The sequence below is a fragment of the Pygocentrus nattereri genome, chromosome 16, assembly GCF_015220715.1.
Source record: "Pygocentrus nattereri isolate fPygNat1 chromosome 16, fPygNat1.pri, whole genome shotgun sequence".
Taxonomy (NCBI): domain Eukaryota; kingdom Metazoa; phylum Chordata; class Actinopteri; order Characiformes; family Serrasalmidae; genus Pygocentrus; species Pygocentrus nattereri.
In genome coordinates this window covers 23,262,916-23,282,978 of record NC_051226.1, presented here as the reverse complement: position 1 = coordinate 23,282,978, position 20,063 = coordinate 23,262,916, and the positions used below count along the sequence as shown (strand labels likewise).

The 20,063-nt window shown below is 39.0% G+C and overlaps 1 protein-coding gene across 2 annotated transcripts; it reads right to left on the bottom strand.

Annotated features, from left to right (window-relative positions):
- Positions 1–356: 356 nt before the first annotated feature.
- rskrb (ribosomal protein S6 kinase related b) lies at positions 357–17,438 on the bottom strand. Of its 2 annotated transcripts, none has more exons than XM_017704392.2 (12): positions 17,159–17,438; positions 14,103–14,354; positions 12,942–13,025; positions 12,706–12,774; positions 12,253–12,322; positions 6,690–6,797; positions 5,034–5,074; positions 4,893–4,920; positions 4,308–4,397; positions 3,967–4,055; positions 2,801–2,911; positions 357–2,624 (listed from the first exon to the last, which is right to left on the bottom strand). In XM_017704392.2, exons 1-12 carry the CDS (start codon positions 17,186–17,188, stop codon positions 2,289–2,291), a joined length of 1,308 nt encoding a protein of 435 aa, XP_017559881.1. In that variant the 5' UTR covers positions 17,189–17,438; the 3' UTR covers positions 357–2,288. The 2 variants fall into 2 exon arrangements, with proteins under 2 accessions (XP_017559881.1, XP_017559882.1); XM_017704393.2 differs by having other exon boundaries at positions 14,103–14,351.
- Between the last annotated feature and the right edge of the window lie 2,625 nt (positions 17,439–20,063).

The following is a 20,063-nucleotide window of genomic DNA, read 5'->3' as shown; positions in this document are numbered from 1 at the left end:
GCGTTCCCCATCAGACGATGCTGAAATGACTCAGATCCACGCAGAACTTTGAAGTGTGGATAGTCATTTATACGTTTTCACTGAACGAAAGAATAACGATATACATTATAATTACTGAGCTTGTTTTTCATATTGGTGGCCGAAAGAGTGTATAGGCATCCTCATACAGAGCCACCCTCTTCATATAAATACTATTTCACTAGCACAAACTTTAAAAGCGCTTAGAATTGCCTTGTATTTGTATATTATATTCAGTGTGGCCAGCATGTTTGTGGTCCTGAGACTCGCCGTTTAAGGAGAGAAAATGGAGAGAAGAAATGCTGAGTCATGAAGCAGTCAACAAGAGTCGAGGTAGATCATTTGATACAATCTGGTTTTTATTAAAATACCTGTACTTGACTACTAAGCAAGAAGTCACACATTAATTATAGTTGTTCAGTTGCTTTTAACTGTAAGAAAAGTAATCAAATGGACACAAAGCGCATGAGACAACAAGCTTGACATCATCTTAAAACTGTCCTTATATTCTGATTAATATACATTTTATGATTTACCATACAAGAAAGGATGAAAGGTGTGAGGCGTTCAGGGCAAACCGTAAGGACTGTCATCTCCGTCAAAATGCAGATATTAAGGGAGAACTGTGCATAGATGTGAAGAGGCTCTGTTCTCTGAAACAGCAAATCATTATAAATACACTCGAACAGTAAATGATGTTGTATTTGGGGCAGTGGTAACCCACTGGTCAGGAAAGTGTCTGTAAAATCAAAAAGCTGGGCTTGATCCCATCCTGATAACATCCTGATACTCCATTACGACCTTGAGCAAGGTGATTCGACCCCAACAGGCCGCGCCTGCAATAGGCAATGGAAGTTGCCTTGAATAAAAGCATCCACTAAATTGTTATCATTTAATATACATATTTTTTACATTGCACTTTCTATGCTCAATGTTTAACTCCTCCACATTTTACTAAAATAAAAAGATGCCTCTCATGCCACAACATATACACTTGTAAACACATGTTAAAAGACAAAAGTGCATTAGGCAGAAGATCTGTGACATACACAGTTTTAACTATAATATCATGCAAAGGTAGAGGTATCCACTGGTGGCGCATACGAATATTGAGGTTTGTAGTTTAGGCTAATCACATTGAGGATAACTGTTAAATGTACTATTCACAACAGCCCTGAGAATTGAGAAAAACCTATGGCTGGGGAACACAGGAGCTTTTTACTTATGGCATAAAATAAACCTTAAAACTGGCTTTTTGCTCAAAACCTGACAAAGAAACAAGAGCACTCTGCAATAATTCTATGTTAAGAAACATACCACAGGAAGGGTCAGATGTACGTGTCTTAACAGGATGCATTCTGCCCCAAACTGTCATACAAGCCTAAAAGCACATTTTATGCACCATGATTGGAAAATCTGCACATCTAGCGACAGACAGATTTGTATGGAATTTTCTTAGTCTCTTAAAACGGGTGTAAATTAGCATCTCAAAGACGTGTTGTTGGGAGACCTCCTTTAACAATGGCAGCAGTCATATGGACTAGACAGAGACACAGGCATAGAACAAGTGCTCAATGAATATTTGCCAACGCAATAAAACTGTATCAACTCTCTATGTCAAATGTTCAAACACCGCAAAATGTCTTCATGCAGCTTCAACATGTGCTGAAAAAAGTAATGCACTGAAGTAAAAATGTTCAAATTTCCACATGAACAAAGCAAATTACATCACCACAATTTCGTCTTTCAGTTTACATACTTTTGAGAATAACTATATTATTTCCAAAAGTATGTACATTTACGTGGAAATGCTATGTGGAAATACAAACGGACACATTTGAATCAAATAAATTCAGTGCTTCATGTTTTCAGTAACATCTGTAATCGATGTCACTGTTTCCAAAAGCCTAGTTTTTGAGTTGGATTTACATCCTTGTAAAATGTATGAACTTTACTTATTAACACTTCTAGCATAGGTTATATGATAAGCTACAGCCTTCGTAAATCACATCTTAGTTTCATGTACATTGTGAGCGCACACTACGGCTGCATCAAGGCACATTTAGTGCAACGGTCTCTCACGTACATAAATGTGACCCAGATTATCTTGCGCAGTTAAAAGTTAAAAAACGACACCTTTTAAAATTCAACCCCAAAATTAGGTAGCAGGCCTGAGCATCAGTGAAAGCGAGACATGATGTTTGATATATGAAATGTAAACAATCATCCCTGTGTCTCACTGCAGACAGTTCTATTCAGTCAGCGTACTGCTACACAAACACTTCCTGCTGTGGAACATTGCCCTGAGATACATGGCCTTGGATGAGGGCCTCCACTAGTTCTATGTTAGCCAGAGTAGGGGACATCTCCTGGGCTGGAGTGGAGGTTGAATCTACGAGGAAGTCGCAGTCAAAGTTGGGGAAGGGTTCCAGGGTGAGACCTCGACGGGCTTTGGCAGGACGGTCGGGCCGCGTCTTCAGCTCCAGGATGAGCTCCATGGGCGTCTTTTGCAGCAGCTGTGAGTCGAAGGGTGTGCCGCGGAAAAAGGTCTGCCGCTTGAAGCGCTCCAGGGTTCGCAAACGACGGGTCGGGGTCTTACACAGAAGCTGGGGAGGGGGTCAAAGAAGATAAATATGACTTCATATTTTGTCCAAAATAAAATTCTCATAAACAGTTTTAAGGACTTTCTTAGGGACTCTACAGCAAGTTCATGTAATTCGTCTTCTATTAACCTAAAGTATTGTGTGAACTGTTGGACCTCCAGGATGATTTCGTGCCTCACCTCAGTGAGCAGAAGAGCAAATGGAGGAGAAAAGGTTCTGGGCATCTCATATGGAAAGCAGCGCACCTTCCTTAGCATGCTGCAATGATCTGGCTCAGGAGGTACAGGGAACTGAAAAAGGAAAAGACAATGCAGTTAGATATTTCATCTTTAAGGCCAAGGATCACAAGTACACACTTGAAATTAGCTGATAAAGTCTAATAGTACTGGTTTATCAAAGGTATGAGACTTCTCTGCTGTAATCATGTTATTTCTCAACAATGTTGTTGATTTTATTTGAAATGTAAAGAACACTCTCCAAACATCAGCCACACTTTATCGTTACCTTGATTAAACAAATCAAAAATAGGACGTGTTTATTGATCCAAACTGTGCCATCAGTGAGCTTAGATTGGGAAAAAAAAAATATCACAGGGCAACAAACAATAAAGGATCATGCATCTTTTATATACTGACAGGAAACAATAGCACACACAAGACGTGGACTGGCTGATGCATTGTACGTTGGCCATTGTAAACATACATGCATCGTAACTCCTCCATCTCTGAATGTACTGCTGGGGAAATGTTTGGTTTGATAGGATTAAAGTGATGGTTTGTTCAAAAATCTAATTTACACAAATGTACTCTAAATATGTTGCATAGTTAAAAAGAGTGGCAGCTATACTGAAGCCTAAATTTCCTCTTGCCTCACATGTACATAATCAACTTACTTATAATCTGAGGTTTCCTTATTAAGCTGGATGAAAGTATGGATGAAAATTCAGGCCTCACAATGGATGCTACTACTGTTTTTTTAGCCGTGCAATGTACTGTATATTAGATTGTGTCAGAAACCAGATTATTTAGGAACATAACACTGTATGAGACGAGTATGAGATGATTTGAGCCTGCAGTTTGCATGATGCTAAGTGGTGGGGTAATGAAACACATTTTATACCCCAAACAGGTCTTACATTGGGCACAAAGGGGAAACTCTTCATCAGATTGTAGACTCAGAGACTCATAGTCTAGATCAAAATATGCCGTGCTAGCAGAGAAGAGGAATGTGCAGAAATATAACATAATGCTCAGATATTCTCTTGTACTCAAGCATCACTGGTTATAAATAACAACGACTGCACAATGATGCAGTCACATGGCAGCGACATGTTTTATGACCTCACCTTGCCAGTGGCCAATGCAAAGAGCAGGATGCCGAGAGACCACCAATCAGCAGCATGACTGTATGGGCCTCCACTGAGCACTTCAGGAGCTATAAGGGAAGAGGCTGCTTTTGCAAGACTATAGAAAACACCCTGGATTTTAACTTCACTTCACAGTGCAGTTTCCTACATACCTGTCACGACGTCATTATTATGTCTATGAGCAGGTCTATGTGTGTTCATTTAAATGATTCACAATGATTCAATAAGGTTACATACTACACATACATTCAGGATTACATTCCTGCATATATGAATGGTTGTTCTGTCTGTACTTCATCCGTTTCTCCTAATATAATTACCCATGTACTGAATAGTGCCACAGATGGTGAATGCCCTCCCTCCTCGCTCGAGCCGTCGCGACAGACCAAAATCAGCCAACCGTAAGTGACCTGCAACACATCCACATACAGATGTTAAATCATTACAATAATCTCGCACATTCATAGACGATTGGTGTAGTATCATGCCCACTGCGCTTGCCTGTGCTACTTGGCTAGCACTCATAAAAGTCAAGGTCATTTCACATCTGTTACATCTGTGTAAGAACAGCAAGCATTTTTGTGTAATTTACTTTAATTTCTACATATTTTCCCAATACTCTCAAGAAGATGTAGGGCTATTTATGTATAACTGCTTACAAAAATAAAAATGAATAAAAAGCTTTACTAAGGATGGCTTTCATAGTTTTTCATATCTTGAAAACAGCATCCTTATGAAAACCATCTTATTTCCAGGACTAATTAAAATGCCATCATTATGTGTGAGAGCATGAATATCTGTCTTGTAAACAGTCTGGATTCTGGAATGTTCTGTGCTGGCAGAATAGAAAGGCTATTCTGTATCACCCTCTAGTGGATGCAGTGCAAGTTACAGGCTGCTCTTACCTTGATCTGTTAAGAGGATATTCTCCATCTAGGACAGAAATGAAAAATGAAAAACTTCTTAATTTACAGACGCCTGATTGAATATCCCTTCATCTGACCACTCATTTATCAACATGGTAAAACACATTGGTAAGTATTTACCTTAACATCACGGTGGATGATCCCAAAATCATGAAGAAACCCTGCAATTTGGAGTATTTTGAGAATCGTGACTACAGCGTTTCACTGTAACTCAAGTAAAACAAAATATTATATGATATTATATATTATATATTCCACATATGTTTCCAGATACTGGACTTTAAGTGGACATCCAATTATTTGAATACTAATATAATTCTAAAACATTTTACACCATGTAGCTTCTGAGACATCAGAAACGCTTACAATTAGTCTTCCCTTGGTTAAGATTCCCTTCACGAACTGACTACATAGTGACACAGGCTGCATAGTAAGTCACATCACGGAACACAGAATGACTTTTTCTTTTTCTTTTTCTGATACTCCCTTGTGTGAAAATATAAAAAGAAAAAGATCTCAATGGTGGTTGATCTGCCAAAGCATGTTTGGTGTGCAAAGTCATTAGATTCTTTAGATTTTCACTGGAGCTACAAGGCTAAAGTAGCTAACAAGTAATAGAGTCTAATAGCTCACCATTAGCATCATGCAAACTGCATCCCTAAATCATTCAACCCTTGTCTCAAACCATGTTGAGATGTTTATTGTTCTCTAACAGACAATGTATGACATACCATTATCAATAAAAATGGACAAAAATGCAGACAGCACTCAGGCTTCCAGGTGGCTGCTATTTTGTTCATGTTTTAGAAAACGTGTTGTATTTGAAATGATTTAGTCTCACAATCCAGACTTCTGTCTATTGTCAAACAGTCTGGTGTGCTTTGTTGCTCAATGTGGAGAAGAACCACTTACTTTAACAGGAAAAGGCCTTTTGACTGATATGTAAAATAACCAGTGTAAGACTGTTGTTTTTGGGTGGCCACTTTTGTAATAAGGCTACAACAAAAGCACACCCTAAGAAACAAAGGGTATGCGTTGGAAAATATTCCACAAAGAGAACCCTTAAATAAGTCTTAAACATGTGATGCCGTGAAATTTACAAACTTTTTTGCCTCGCTCCGAAATACTTGAGGGGGGTGAACTGCTTGCAAAAGTTTATTTCTTGTCTGTCAAACTAGAACATGGAAGTGAATAAACACAGATGTAAAGGATCAGAAGGTAACTGAAAAATCCTGACAGCTGTGGGTGCACCACATAACAGATACACCCTTAAAAGGGGGGTTCTTCAAGGGTTCTTTTATAAAAGCCAAGGATATATATAGAACATTTGAATGTTTAAATAGTTCTCTGCATGGTTAAATGATGCTCTATGATGGAGAAGCTCTTTTATACAGTTCTTTAAAGAACCATTTAAAAATGGTTCTACATAACATCAGAAATGTTTTCACATTTTTATGAGTCAAAGAATGTTGGTATTATATAGATCCCTTTTTGCTGAAAGAGTGCATTACAATATCCACCCAAAAATGAGAGTGGTGTCTTGGCGTGGCTTGATATGTGATGCAAATATGTGATGATTTATTTATGCAGTTGAAAGCAATAACCAAACAAGTCTTGGTTTATTCGCTGCATTTGGGATAAATTGTGTACACTAGATTTTTGGCCACTTTGAAATAATGTGAAACTAGCAGATGTTCAGTATGTTTATCTTTGCAACCAGTCCACGTCCACAACTTACACGGAGGAATTTAAAGAGAGTTTACTTTCAGGACTCACCCAAAGCAGAGCCGAGCTCCGCAGCAAATACCTTCACTGCATCTTCCCCAAACTGACCGATCATCACCCAGTAGGTGTATAAATCTCCTGTACTGCAGTAATCACACACTAGAAAGGGAATAAATAGTGTGTTAGTACAACATACAGTCAAACAAACCCCCAGCAACACAAACAGAAAGTCAAGTGGGCAAACAGAGACAAAATACAGACAGTAATATAGACCCAGATATACACACAGACAAATACCAGGGCTGGCCCTGAATAATTCAAATCCTCGAGCACTCATTCGTTACAGTGATATCCAATTCTCCATTCAGGATTTGTAAGCTTTGTCTTAAGCCACAACAGTTGCAGCTTAAATACATTTAATCTGCAGCAGCCTTTAGATAGAACAGTGGTTCTTAGTGGATTAAAAATAACGACAGTACATACATTTTAGCTATAGATGAGAAACATACTCAATATACAACATGCAATAAAAGGCTAGTATACTGTGAAGGCATCTTACAGTGCTGTGAAAAATTCCCAATTTCTTCTATTTTTGCATATTTGCCACACTTGAATGTTGGAGATGATCAAACTACTTTTAATATTAGACAATGATAACCCAAGTAAGCACAAAATTTAACTTATTGACAATAAAAATGGAAAAATGCTGTTCATAAAAAGTAATTGCTCCCCCAAACAATGGTGAACCTTCCCAGGAGTGATCAACCACGTAAATGTCACCAAGAGAACATTGACAACTCTTCCAGGATGTCACAAAAGAACCCAGATGAACATCTAAAGAACTACGGGCCTAACAGGTCAATTTACAAAATTCCAAGATTGAAAGACACTGAGCAAAATTGGCATCCATAGGAGAGTTGCAGGGTGCAAACCACTGCTGAGACTTTTGAGATAATAGTTTGTAGACTGATGAGTCAAAGGTGGAACTTTTCAGAAGTCATGGGTCGTGTTAAATCTGGCGTAGAGCTAATGTCGCATTCCACCATAAGAACATCATACCAACAGCCGAACATGATGTTGGTAGCGTGATGGTCTGGGGCTGCTTTGTTTCTGCATGAACTGGATCAACTGTCATAACTGATGAAACCATGAATTCTGCTCTCTATCAGAAAATCCTGAAGGAGAAAGTTCGCCGTCAGTTTGTGACCTAAAGCCCAAGCGCCTCTCAACGGCTCAAAAGAAACAAAATCAAGGCTTTGGGGTGGCTGAATCAAAGTCCTGACTTGAATCCCATTAAAATGCTGTGGCAAGACCTTAAACAGGCAGTTCATGCTTGAAAAACACCCAATATAACTGCATTAAAACAAGCCTGCAAAGAAGAGCAGACCAAACTCCTCCACTTATCCCAAGTTATTGCAGTTGGTACTGCCAAGGGCAGCACAACCAGTTTGGGGGCAATTACCTTTTCACGTGGATGATGCAGGTTTTGAATACATCTTTATCTTCCAATACACAGAATGATCATTTAAAAGCTGCATTGTGTTTACTTGTGTTGTCTTTATCTTGTGTTAAAATTAGTTGGATTTATACCAACGGTGTGACAGATCAGAAGGATTCATATTTTGATGAATCTAGGACACACGTCTAGTGTAAACTGAAACACAGATTAAAACCAAAACATTTCTGTTCCATCAGACAGCTGTTTAAAAAGTAAACAATGCGTCCAATTGTTTTTGAGGGTGGTTTTGAGTAATACCAAGTATTCAATTACTCTATTGGAGTATACAACGAGTATTTGAAGTCTGTTCAATGCTATTCGGGCCAGCCCTAACAAATACACAACCGATTCTAACTCAATCACGTACACAAACACATGCACAGAGGTCACGGCTGTTATGCTGGCAGAGTGCCAGACTCAAACCAACACATCTGTCCACAAAATCTCAATCACAGATAAACACACACGATATGTATAGATCCACATACACACACAAAAAAACTGATTGAGGGAAAAAAAACAAAGTTAAATCTGTGTTCCAGATAAACCCAGAACATCCTGTGTGATTAACTGCATCTACAGGCACGCTGCCATGCAGCCGTATCAGCAGCTGACCCACAATAAATAAACACAGGTAGAGGTCATCTATTAAGGCTGTCCCCTCTAAGTCAACTAGTCCTTCTGTAATTTTTTATGTTTACATTTACATTTAGATATTTTAGCAAATGGAAGTTTGGACCATGTTGCTAGCAAATTTGCATATATATTTATATTTCTGCAACATTTAGGAGTTAAAATGGAAACAAAGTCATTCAGAGTAGTTTGATGTAATATTCTTCAGTCTAGAGAAACTCAGTGAACAATTGTTCACAGTGGTGGTGATAGGAACCAGACGTCTGAAGGGTTTAACACACAAAGTTATTACATGAAATGGTTATGGTTATAAAGCACTGCCTGAAGAATGACAAAATGTTTTACAGTAGATTCCTATATGATTTTAGTTTAAAGCCCCCAGAGATTTCTAGATCTACCACTCTTTGGCTATTATTAACATTACAAAAACTCTGAAGACACTGGTGGTTTTGGAGAGTATATAAAATGGATATATTTTTATATAGTTGTAGAGACGGTTTCTTTGCGATGCACCTTTTTACATTAAACATCTCTGAATGTTTACATCGCCAAGATTTCATTATGTAGAAATGACCCTTTTACTGATTTTCTTACTACCTCTGTAAAGGTGATTCTAAGAAGATGGAACACACAGCATTTTATTTACAGTAAGTAGCTAGCCATGATTCAAACGTTGCTAAAATCATTCTCAGTAACATACAGAGGTGAATTGAAAGCTTTCATTTAAGGTGCAACTGCTTTTAAGTTCTACAATATAAGGTTCCTCCAAGGTTTTCCAATATGCTGTTACTTAAGCCTTTATTTTCTTGGGGATGCTTAGTTGGGGACGGCCCTATTATCTACACAGGTGGGTGAAAATCAGAAGTCAAGAAGTGCAACAGTCACAGCCTGGTCTCAACACTGTACCAGGGGAACAAATACCACAGTTAAAGGAAGTAAGAAAAACACACTCTGCTAATTCAGTGAAGGGAAAGAAGGACTGAGGTTTGAACAGGGATGTGATTTTGGTGGTGTTGTGTGGTACAGATCAGGACTGGGGTCACATTAAACGGTGGCATTCCTTGCATTCTACAGTACTGACTTCTGGAGCTGCTTCAGGACAGGGGATACGATGACTTGTTATCAACGATAATTTACATCACATGCGTCTTTCTCTCATAGTCTGCTACTTTTAGAACAGTCTGTATATATTTTCTTCGTCAATTCTGTCTTAACTTTAAGACAACCCCAGAGGTGTCCTAACGTCTGTTTTAACTGCCAATTTCTAGCGTTTTGATAGCATTGTTAAAGCATATGTGACATGGAAACTAAAGCTGCGGTTGAATCTTCAGTTTATTGTCATTTAGTTTAGTTTTGACTTTTTTTATATCAGTAATAGCAGCTGGAACTTACATTTATGACATTGTTTCGATTACGTGTTTACTTTTCAGCTGCGTGCATATCGTCGGTTGCTAGGTAACAGACATGACAGTTGATTGTCGACTTTGAATGAGTAGATTTAACTAGATCTAACCAGAGATAAGATGCTGTAAGATAAAGTTCTTAAATTAAGGTTTAGCTTCTGTAATACGAATTAGTAAAACATTTTGACGTGTCAGATCTTAACTTCAGATAAATAGATAGGAACTTTCTGTAAAGCAGTCCCAGCTATACAGGTCTGCAGGTTGGAGCAAATGAAAAATTTATTTGGACTGCATCTTGAGTTAAGACAGATTGTTACCTCACATCAACAATAAAGTGTTGCAGCTCATGTCTATTTCCACCGCTGTTGTGCATTAAGTTCACATCTAGCCGAAGGGTCTGGTTTAGGAGGCGAAAAAATCAGCAGCAGGCAGAGGAACCAGGTTTGAAAACATTGTTTTATTCAAGACAGGCAAAGGAAAATTGGTAGTTTTCATGTTGCCTCTTCAGCTAAAACTCCAGCTAAGGGTACACTGGATGTTGATGAGAACTCAGATCTGCACAAGATATTTTCTCCAAAGTGGATGATGCCCCACATGATTGTTTCTGGACCCAACATCAGCTAAAGTCTACTCTAGTAAGAAATACAGCTGTGCTACCTGCCTTCATGGTCATGTCCTTAACAACACATACTCTGCCTTGGCTCATGTTCCTGCATTTTTCATTGCACAGCGTTTCATTGAATTGTTCTCCATTTAACTGTAATGAAACAGAGTGAGCACCTGAATAGTGACTGCAGTGTTCAAACACTGGCACCTTGGATGGTTAAGGGTTTTAACATTTTCGCTGTATCGCCAGCCATTACTTCAACACCAGGATTAGGAGCTTCACCTTGCCTTTTCCAAATCACTCTGCATGGCCTACGCGGTGTTGTAATGTAAAACTAACCTGTGTCTCTGTGCATGTTCTAATGAGATACCCTTAATTCTCTGGGTAATAAAGGTAGAAACAGACACGGTAGGTTTGGCCTATTTTCTACTCAGACAGCATGTAATCACTCGGAGTACAAAACAGCAAAGTCTGGTTCCACAGAAAATCACACCATGATATACTGATAATCTGCTTGAGTGCTTTTTAGCCTCTTGGCAGCTATAGACTGTGCAGTGCTGTTTCTTTTTGGCTTTCCGTTAAGTAAGTGCTAGAATGTGCCCGAGTCTGGAGTCCTGAAAACGTCTCTTCAGAAGGCTGACTTGTGTACTTGATGATATAAAAATTAAATAAACAATTTAATTGTCTTTTTTATTTATTTTCTGTAATTACTTATATACAAAAAGTGGTCAAATTGGCTGATTAGCCATTTTGATTTCTAGCTGTCAATACTTAGTAGCTCACTCACACTGCTCACTACTGCCCTCTATATGTAACATGGCATCAAAGTTCAAACTTTTGTTGTTGTTTTAGTGTCTCAACAAATACTTTCTGTAACATTCATTCACCTCAACCCAACTGACAAAATACACCAACACACATTTTGACTGTTGTGACATAAACACAACTAACAACGGTGGCGATCAGCTCAAACAGCTGCAGTCAGGCGATTGTAGCAACTGTGACAGGCCAAGTTCTCTGGGCTCATTCTCTTTTCTGAATTAAAGTGAAAGGTGCTTCACATGATCGTTTAGAGAAAAATCAAATGTACACAATCTTCCTCACCCCGAAGGTAGTCAATTAGATAAGCTGGCTGTTTGGTGTCAGAAGTTTGCTTCTTAAGTTCTGCACTGGAGCTGTGAGGCTTGCTTGCTTATACGGTTTCTTGCTTATATGGTTTCTAAAGAAGCACACATCAGACACCAAACATGTTTTGAATGACTCACTACATTTCTGTTAAGGGAAAAGGTACTTTTTCACCAAACTATAAAGTAGAAAGATTTATAATATAAAGGAAGAGCCTGAACACATGAAAAAAAGAGGGTTTGTGGAAGCTAGGGAAACAGTGATTAGGTGTGAGGAAATGTGGACATTCTGGTGGGAGAAGCAGGAGGAAAGCTGGGCCAAGGAGGGGGCAGGGTCTGAGTCACTCACTAATGTAGAGATGACGCTGGGTCTGCCAGCAGTCCTGCAGATCATGGACGAAAGGGTGGCGGACCTGACGCTGCAAGGCAACAGTCAAACAACAACAATGGCACAGACTAACTGAGTAACTGAACCACTGCGGGTCCACAATTCTGCCTTTTTATGGACAGGGGTCAATATAGGCAAGGACACAAAGGTTGAGCTTTACATTCACCCTCCCTATAGTTTTACCTTGTGAACAAGTAAAATCCAGCACTCCTCTGATTCAATGTAAAGATCCTATGTTTGAACTGTCCTTCAGCTGTTCCAACTTGATCCTTTCACAAAGAATTGGATTCCAAATGCCTGGAAGCTACTTAAACTGTGCCATTTTGAAATTGTGGACTATACAAGAGACATTAGACATTTATAACTGGAGCCAAAAGCACAAGAGAAGGCCAGTACGGATGTGCCTGAACTCACCTGGACTATCACTTCTTCTTTAGACTGGTCCAGCACGCCGAGCCGGAGGATCTCAGATTTTGGGATAACCTGAGTAACCAAGAACAGGTACACCAGTATATGAAAACTTGTGAAGTTTACTGTGATGATCATAATACATTTCAGCCACAGAAGTGATACAGAGCTGCAGGCTTCTATGATTCATACATACAATGTTTTATTGTGACACTATGAAATGGTAAGAGTATTGAATTTACCTTAACTGCATATGTCTTTTCTTTTGATTTATCTTTCACCTTTAAGATGGGGCCAAATGATCCTTTGGCTATGTAACCCAGGACCTGGGGGCACAAAACACAGAGTATTTTAGAGCAAGTGCAATGACCACTGTAATACTTTACCATAATGAAGCACATAACCAGGGAATTTCCCCAATTGTCAGGGCCCTGTTTAAATAGTCATTATGGGCCCCATTCCTAAATTTAAAACTGTACAACTATAAGAAGCAAACTTTTTAATCCCCCGTCCACCTAATGCAGTGTTTACATTGCAGCTAAAGCGAGACCATTTTCATTATACCTCTCATTAATCTCTATAGAGATAGGTGGCAGTTATGCAGAGGGGGATTAAATAAAAAGTTGAGCTTCAAATGAGAAGCACATTTTTCTGGTTGGGAGCCAACTGGATTGTTGTGGTGAGGCACCCACAAAGCGACCAATAGTCAACAAGGTAAGTGTTTTGCTTCACTGCAATGTAAATGCAGCGTAAGAGCTCTGGGTAGTTAGTTCTACTATTACCCCAGTGACAAATACCCTGTGTGTAACTATGAACCCCTGTAAACTGCAGGCTATCTATTCAGTTATTGATTATAAGATTTATTATGACAGATGTTACAAAAGAGGAGACAGGTCACTGGCTGAAAAATGAATAAGAACGTTTTTAGCACTCAACATGACGTCTGTTTAAGGGGAAAGCCCCGCCCTTCAACAAAAAGAGCCAATCAGCTTGCTGATAAAGCCACAAGTGGAAAAAGCCCCTCCTGGTTGAGATATGCAGAAACCCAGTAGCCAGAATAAGCTGCATGCTTTTTGAGTTATTTAAGCCAAATGCTGCAGACTATTGATGCTGTTTCTGTCAGATTTTATCAGTGATTTCAATTATCTTTTTAAAACATTAACGTGGCTTTCAGTGTTTTCCCCATAAAGACAAAAGAATCTGGGCTTGAATGAATGGAAATAAATATCCAGGGGCGTTGCCCAGATTGCCCTTAAGTGGACAGACTTTATTATTAAGTAACTGCAACAAATTATTCAACAACTGTAATGCAAATTATATGCAAGTTATGTAGTTATGAGAGTTACCTTTAGGTTTCTGAACTTTTTGATTCTATCTAGCGATTCACTGCAAAAGTGGCCTACCTGAAAGTGCTCGTGTCCAGGGATGGTGCGGTGGGGGAACTCAGGCAGAAACATGGTGATGAAGCCAGGGAGACTCCACTCCATGCGCAGTTTCTCTGGGCCGGGCATGGAGGACAGCAGGTGCTCTGGGATACGCGGTCCCTTGTCCTGAATCATCCGCTGGGATGCACCGAGTCGGCACAGCGGCGGGGGGAGAGAGATGCCCATACTGGAGAGAAAGCCGCGCCATCCAGACAAATAGCGGCGCTCCTGCTATAACACACAAGACGTGTAACAATTCACAAAATTAAATTTCAATGGTACATAATATGAAAGGTGTCTCCACTTAATACGTGTTTAGGTAATCAACTAAAAACGTGCCTTAGGCTTTTTTAATTCCACAATGTCGTATATCCATTTCTAACAGTCTTGGATGTAAAGAGTCTTTAAAAGAATAATAGCTAACGTATAACGCAAGACACGTCTTTAATTCTCTAATAAATGTGGTCTTAATCATAACAGAGCAGTAATAAGTCTTGCATATGTAAAGCCCACTTTTAACATATAAGTAACACAATATTTGAAAGAAAAGTTGCGCTTTATAGTGTCCCGTACCACCTTTATAGTCTCGTACCACCATCTAGCCACCAGCTAATATGCTAACCCCAAGCTAACATGCTAATCATCATGAAAGAATACAGTATGATGCTGATGTAAATTAAAGATTCCCAAAATTAAAATATCTTGGATTATGCAGGATAAAACATAAATAAAGTACAATATGGCCGAGCATACTGGAACAAGTGCCTTAAAACAAGCTTCCTTAGTAGGGTGTAAGAGGGAAGAAAACTTTTTAGGAGGCGAGTGAACTTATGAACTTCTCAAGGCCAAACGGCCAAGATGGAAAAACACCAGCAATCGTGCTAGGGTGTGCTAACGTGTGCTAGCGTGTGCTAGCGTGTGCTAGCGTGTGCTAGGGTACAATGTCTATTTTAAAAAAAATCACACAGATCTGGCTTGGAGATAATGCTTCCATATGATTCCACAATTGGATATAATATTTCCATAAGTTAGACGTATGGGTGGAAGAAAATCATCAATTTGGACATAATGGTGATGTAATGAGATTAGGAGATAAAGAAGGGGGTTGGGGTGACACCACCCCATCTTTACTGAGGGTATAAATTATGTGTACAAACCCTGTATCTGTGTGAGTGTTGTCCGAAGGCCTTTGGGAAGCATTCTTCATGCTCAAGAAGAATAAATGACCTGCACTTCTGAAATCCGCATTTTTTAGTTCGTTTGATTCTTTTATTTTCCTTCAACAAACCGTTAAATTCGTCTTATTTTACCAACCATAAATAATACCTAGGCTTAGCAGTCGAGTGTCAAGCGATGACAATGCGCTGCCATACAATGCCATTCACTTCTGTACTCTGTATTAATAATTACTATTACATTCATTAACTAACCAGTGATTCAGTGAGGAGGAATAATTATTGTAGAAAAGTTCACATCAGCCTAAATTAAGGTTCACTGGATGACTAACTGAGTGTGACCTAAAACATTCCTTTGCTGTTCTTCAGCACTGCTTGCAGCAACATTGCTCGAATGTTTTATAATTAAAGCATTCAGTGTGTCACCGTGACACGTCATATACATTATGGGTGTGTTTAGACAGCCAGTCAGATCTGATCCTATCTGTACTTTCCATGTGCGTTTGATATTTTCTGCTCTGTCAAAACAACAAAGTGCCCTTCACTCATACTGTAGAAGAATGAGCTTCTTTATGAAAAGTATTTTATTTTTTATTTGTTTGTTTGAATTGTTTTTTGCTTGTTATTATTCACTCGTTTATTTGCAGGAGGCGCGTTTTAAACAATTCAAGGGTTCTTTCATGAAGACAACAGTTAAACATTTTAAAGACTCTTTAAAAGAGATGCCACAAAACATTCTTTGAGCAATGTCCCAGAAGAAGCACTCTTGGTTTCCTAAAGAACCATGTGTGCAAAAAAGATCTGATAGTGTGAAGAACCTTTTAAAGGTTTAAAGAACCTTCACAAAATGTAGAGGTTCTACGCCTTTAAAATTGTTACTCACATTAACACGTCTCATCCACAAAAATAGGTATCCAAAAAACAAAAACACTTCCACCGCAACGTTCTTTAGGGGAACAAAAGTGGTTCTTCTATGGCAAAGGATGCAAAGAACCCCACTTAGGCACCTTTATTTTTAAGAGTGGATAGAACCGTGATAAAAAAAAACAAACAAAAGAACCACCAGCATGCTTAAAAAGTTTTTCTTGATGATGGAGAACATTTTGTCCATAAAGAACATTTTTCAAAAACGGTTCTGTACACTCTTGAAAAAAAGATGGTTCTTCAAGGCTTCTTTAGTCAAGAGAACGGTTCTATATAGAACTATTTCATGCTTAAATGATTCTTGGCATGGTGAAATGGTTCTTCTTATTGATGGAGAAAATGTTGTATATGGTTCTATTTAGAACCACTTTAAATATGGTTCTGCTATTGTGACCATGTCAAGCTTGTAACAGCAGAAGAACGCTTTTTGATGCTACATAGAACCATAAGCAACACATTCTCCATCAATCTGGAAAATCAGTTCACAATGTAAAGAACCATTTCAGCATGAACTGGTTCTACAGTCCTCATGGTTCTACACAGAACCATTCTTTTAAGGAGTGTATAGCACCAAAAAGTTTTTAATTACTGTTACAAGCCATAGAATCTTTGTGTGGTACTATAAAGAGCCCTTATTAGAACCCATTTAAACCAAGCAGCTCAATACTTGTGCATTATGTGCATTCATTCAGTATTATTACATCTAAATCCTGCTCTGTTTACACCTAACCCTGCTAACCCGGCTTTAACCTTAGAAAAACCCTGTATAAATAAGTCAATGTGAACCAGCAAAATGTCTAGCAAACTGGTCATTTGGTCCCCACAAAAAAACGAAACAATCACCACACACGTCAGCCTACATCACACAGATGGGCCCCTAAAAGGCAAAAAAGAGCACCTGTCCAAACTCCCACCGGACTAACTCCCTGTACGCACCTTGCTGCTCTTACTCCCATCGGCGCCCATCACATCAATTTGCGCTGAGAACTAGCTCCATCGTGTATTTCGTTCGTCCATGTCGTGCGCGGCTATAACATTAGCCCGCAGTTTCCCAGCCTCGTAGAATGAGTTAATCTCTCAGACTCTGCTTGTTCATAACCACACGACAACCTGCCCGCGGAGCCGAAATGAGAACGAAGTCACATTTAACTCCTCATGAGACTGACAGCGATGGCGACATAAACAAGATAATCTCTGTGAGCCTTGTTTTTTTTACATCCACCCGTATTCAGACACGCCCCGCCCTCCTGCGCAAGGATTGGCTCGTAGTTCAGACTCCCGAGCTTGTCCGCCTATCGGCAGCTAATCCTACAGCAGTCACCCGCGCTAGAGGCGGGGATTCCCGAATACGGGTGGGAAACAAATTAATGGTCTCCGTTGTCGTCGACGTTCTGCCCACCTCTGATTGGCTAGACTTGATCTACTGTCCAATGAAACCGCTCGCTTGTCTCTGAGCAACGCCTACGCACTTAAGAGCCCTTGCAGCCTTGAGTTCTGAATAATTCACTTCAAATTACTTCCATATGCATGTTTTAAAACGACGTTCCAACCGCGACTAAGTGAAAAATTCACATAAATAAAACTGCAAAGACAATCGCTGCCGCTTCTACACTTCCTTTTAAAGTGGTAGTGTATTACAATATGTTTATCTGATTATCTCCGTTTAAACTGACACTGAACAGTTGACAAAGATACCAAAACCTACCGTAGACTAAACTTTAGAGCTAGGTAAACTGTAACTTAGGTCCAGGCAATATGACAATAAACATCGGTATTGTTATAAATTATGCCATAACACAATATGCTTTTCTGAACAAAGCGTGATATAGTCAGTAACACTAAACAACTGCACGTTCCATTAGAAACAAAGCAAAATTAGCTGGTTTAACTGGATTTAATACAGCACAATATCCAAATACTGAATAAAATTTGAATTAAAAATGTATTGAAGTGGCTCAATATTATATTTTTGGCATAGCACTCACCTCTACTATAACTCTAAATATCTTAAACCCACAAGTTCATAATGAACACTGTGTGAACGCTGAAATCATCAGTCATGATGCTGATGAAGTGAGGGATTGCATAAGGCATGGCTCAGTAGATTGGATTATCTCAGTGGTATGGGGGAATTTGACAGATGATATTTTACAATCTCTTTCAACCCCTTCATGGGCATGAGAGTGACTGCGGAGGCCTGAAAGTCAACCTGTAACATACAGGACACTTTCCAGATCAGCAAGAAGACTAGATCGGAATAGGTCATACATATAAAGCACACTCCAAGAAAACTGTTCAGTCTTTTTCTAAGACCAGCAGAGGGAAATCTAAAAGTTTAAACATTGTGTATGAGGATGGATTTTGAGTGTATTCTCCAAGGAAGCATAACAGAGGCTGCTCATTTGTCGGAAATGAACAACTGCCATCCACTCAGGCAGTTTTCAGAGGGAGGAAGGACCCAGTCATGCCTGAATTAAATGTCTGCATAGTAAGCTGCCTGCTGATGTAAATCCATCTGGCTGATTACTGAAGGCAGTGTAAGAGTATTTTACATTTTCCATAATCCTGTGTATCAGCTGTGATGCAGTCAGGAGGGAAAGCGCCTGCACAGCTGTGGAGATCGAGAGGCCAGTCTATGAGTTATTTGTAAATGTTTAAAATTTCTGATGTGATGTTGCCAGAGTATCTTTCATCGTTTTGGGAATAAAGGTATTTGGAACAGTGCACCTATATGTTGCACTGTTGCAACAACTTGATTTCAGATTGACTTTAAGTTTTGTCCACAGCCATTTATCTCCATTTATTTAGTCTCTCTCTTTTTTCTCTCTCTCTTACACACACACTATACTGCTGATCCTGGGAACAGTAGATTTAGAGCAGTTGTTGCATAATTGCCCATAACGGCCCAGTGAACAAACCTGATTACAGCCTGAATTCAGCCATATACCATATGTGGCCTCTATGACCGTGTTAGCAAACTATAAGATAATAAAGAAAATTAAAGTGTGTGTGTGTGTGTGTGTGTGTGTGTGTGTGTGTGTGTGTGTGTGTGTGTGTGTAAGAGGGATATATTTTTGACACCACATACAAATTCTACTATTCTACATTCAAACGTGGAAATAAACAACAGAAGATGTTACATTTTTTTACAAATTTAATACAAAGTTATGACACAAGAAAATGGGGAAGAATGTTTAGGTCACTATTCAAACAGATTTGTGATCATAGTAAAGCCTTTGTAAAAAAAAATAATAATAAATGTGAGTTTTTCTCAACATTTTTCCTTCCATTTATCTGCATGTCCAGACAGTTCCCAGGTTGGTTTGATCTACTGATCAGCATCAGTGGACCAAGTACACAGATCATGAACTTGAGTTACAGTAGAGATACCCAAGGTAAAATATTACTCCAGCAAAAGTAGAAGTTCCTCGCTTTAGACCTCCACTTGAGTAAAAGTAACAATACTAAAAGATTAAATAACTTAATGCAACTTAGTTACAAGTTTCAGTTCAATAAAAACTTGCTTTAAACTTTAAACTCAGGTTCACAAATGAGTTCTCCTTTACTGTATTTCATCTGTAGATCTGTGTTCATAAACATAAACTAGCCAAAACAAATTTACTATAAAATAAAATAGTGTTGGTATAAATTCAGAAAAAGACGCATCAGTCACGACTGCATACGTGTACATATTTCTACATTGTGGTCTATTTACACAAAGTTGGGTTGGTTCATCATTTATGTTCAACAGAATCCCAAAAAGCTGCTGCGCTGACGTTGAACCGCATGCTTGCCCTGGGTCGGTATGACCAACAGGTCAAAACAAGCTCTAAACAAAGTG

Coding starts and splice junctions, on each gene's coding strand:
- rskrb (XM_017704392.2), bottom strand. CDS start 17,188: ATGGGCGCCGATGGGAGTAAGAGCAGCAAG. Junction 14,355..17,158: donor ATGGGAGTAAGAGCAGCAAG/GTGCGTACAGGG, acceptor TGTGTGTTATAG/CAGGAGCGCCGCTATTTGTC. Junction 4,398..4,892: donor TATCCTCTTAACAGATCAAG/GTAAGAGCAGCC, acceptor GATGTGTTGCAG/GTCACTTACGGTTGGCTGAT.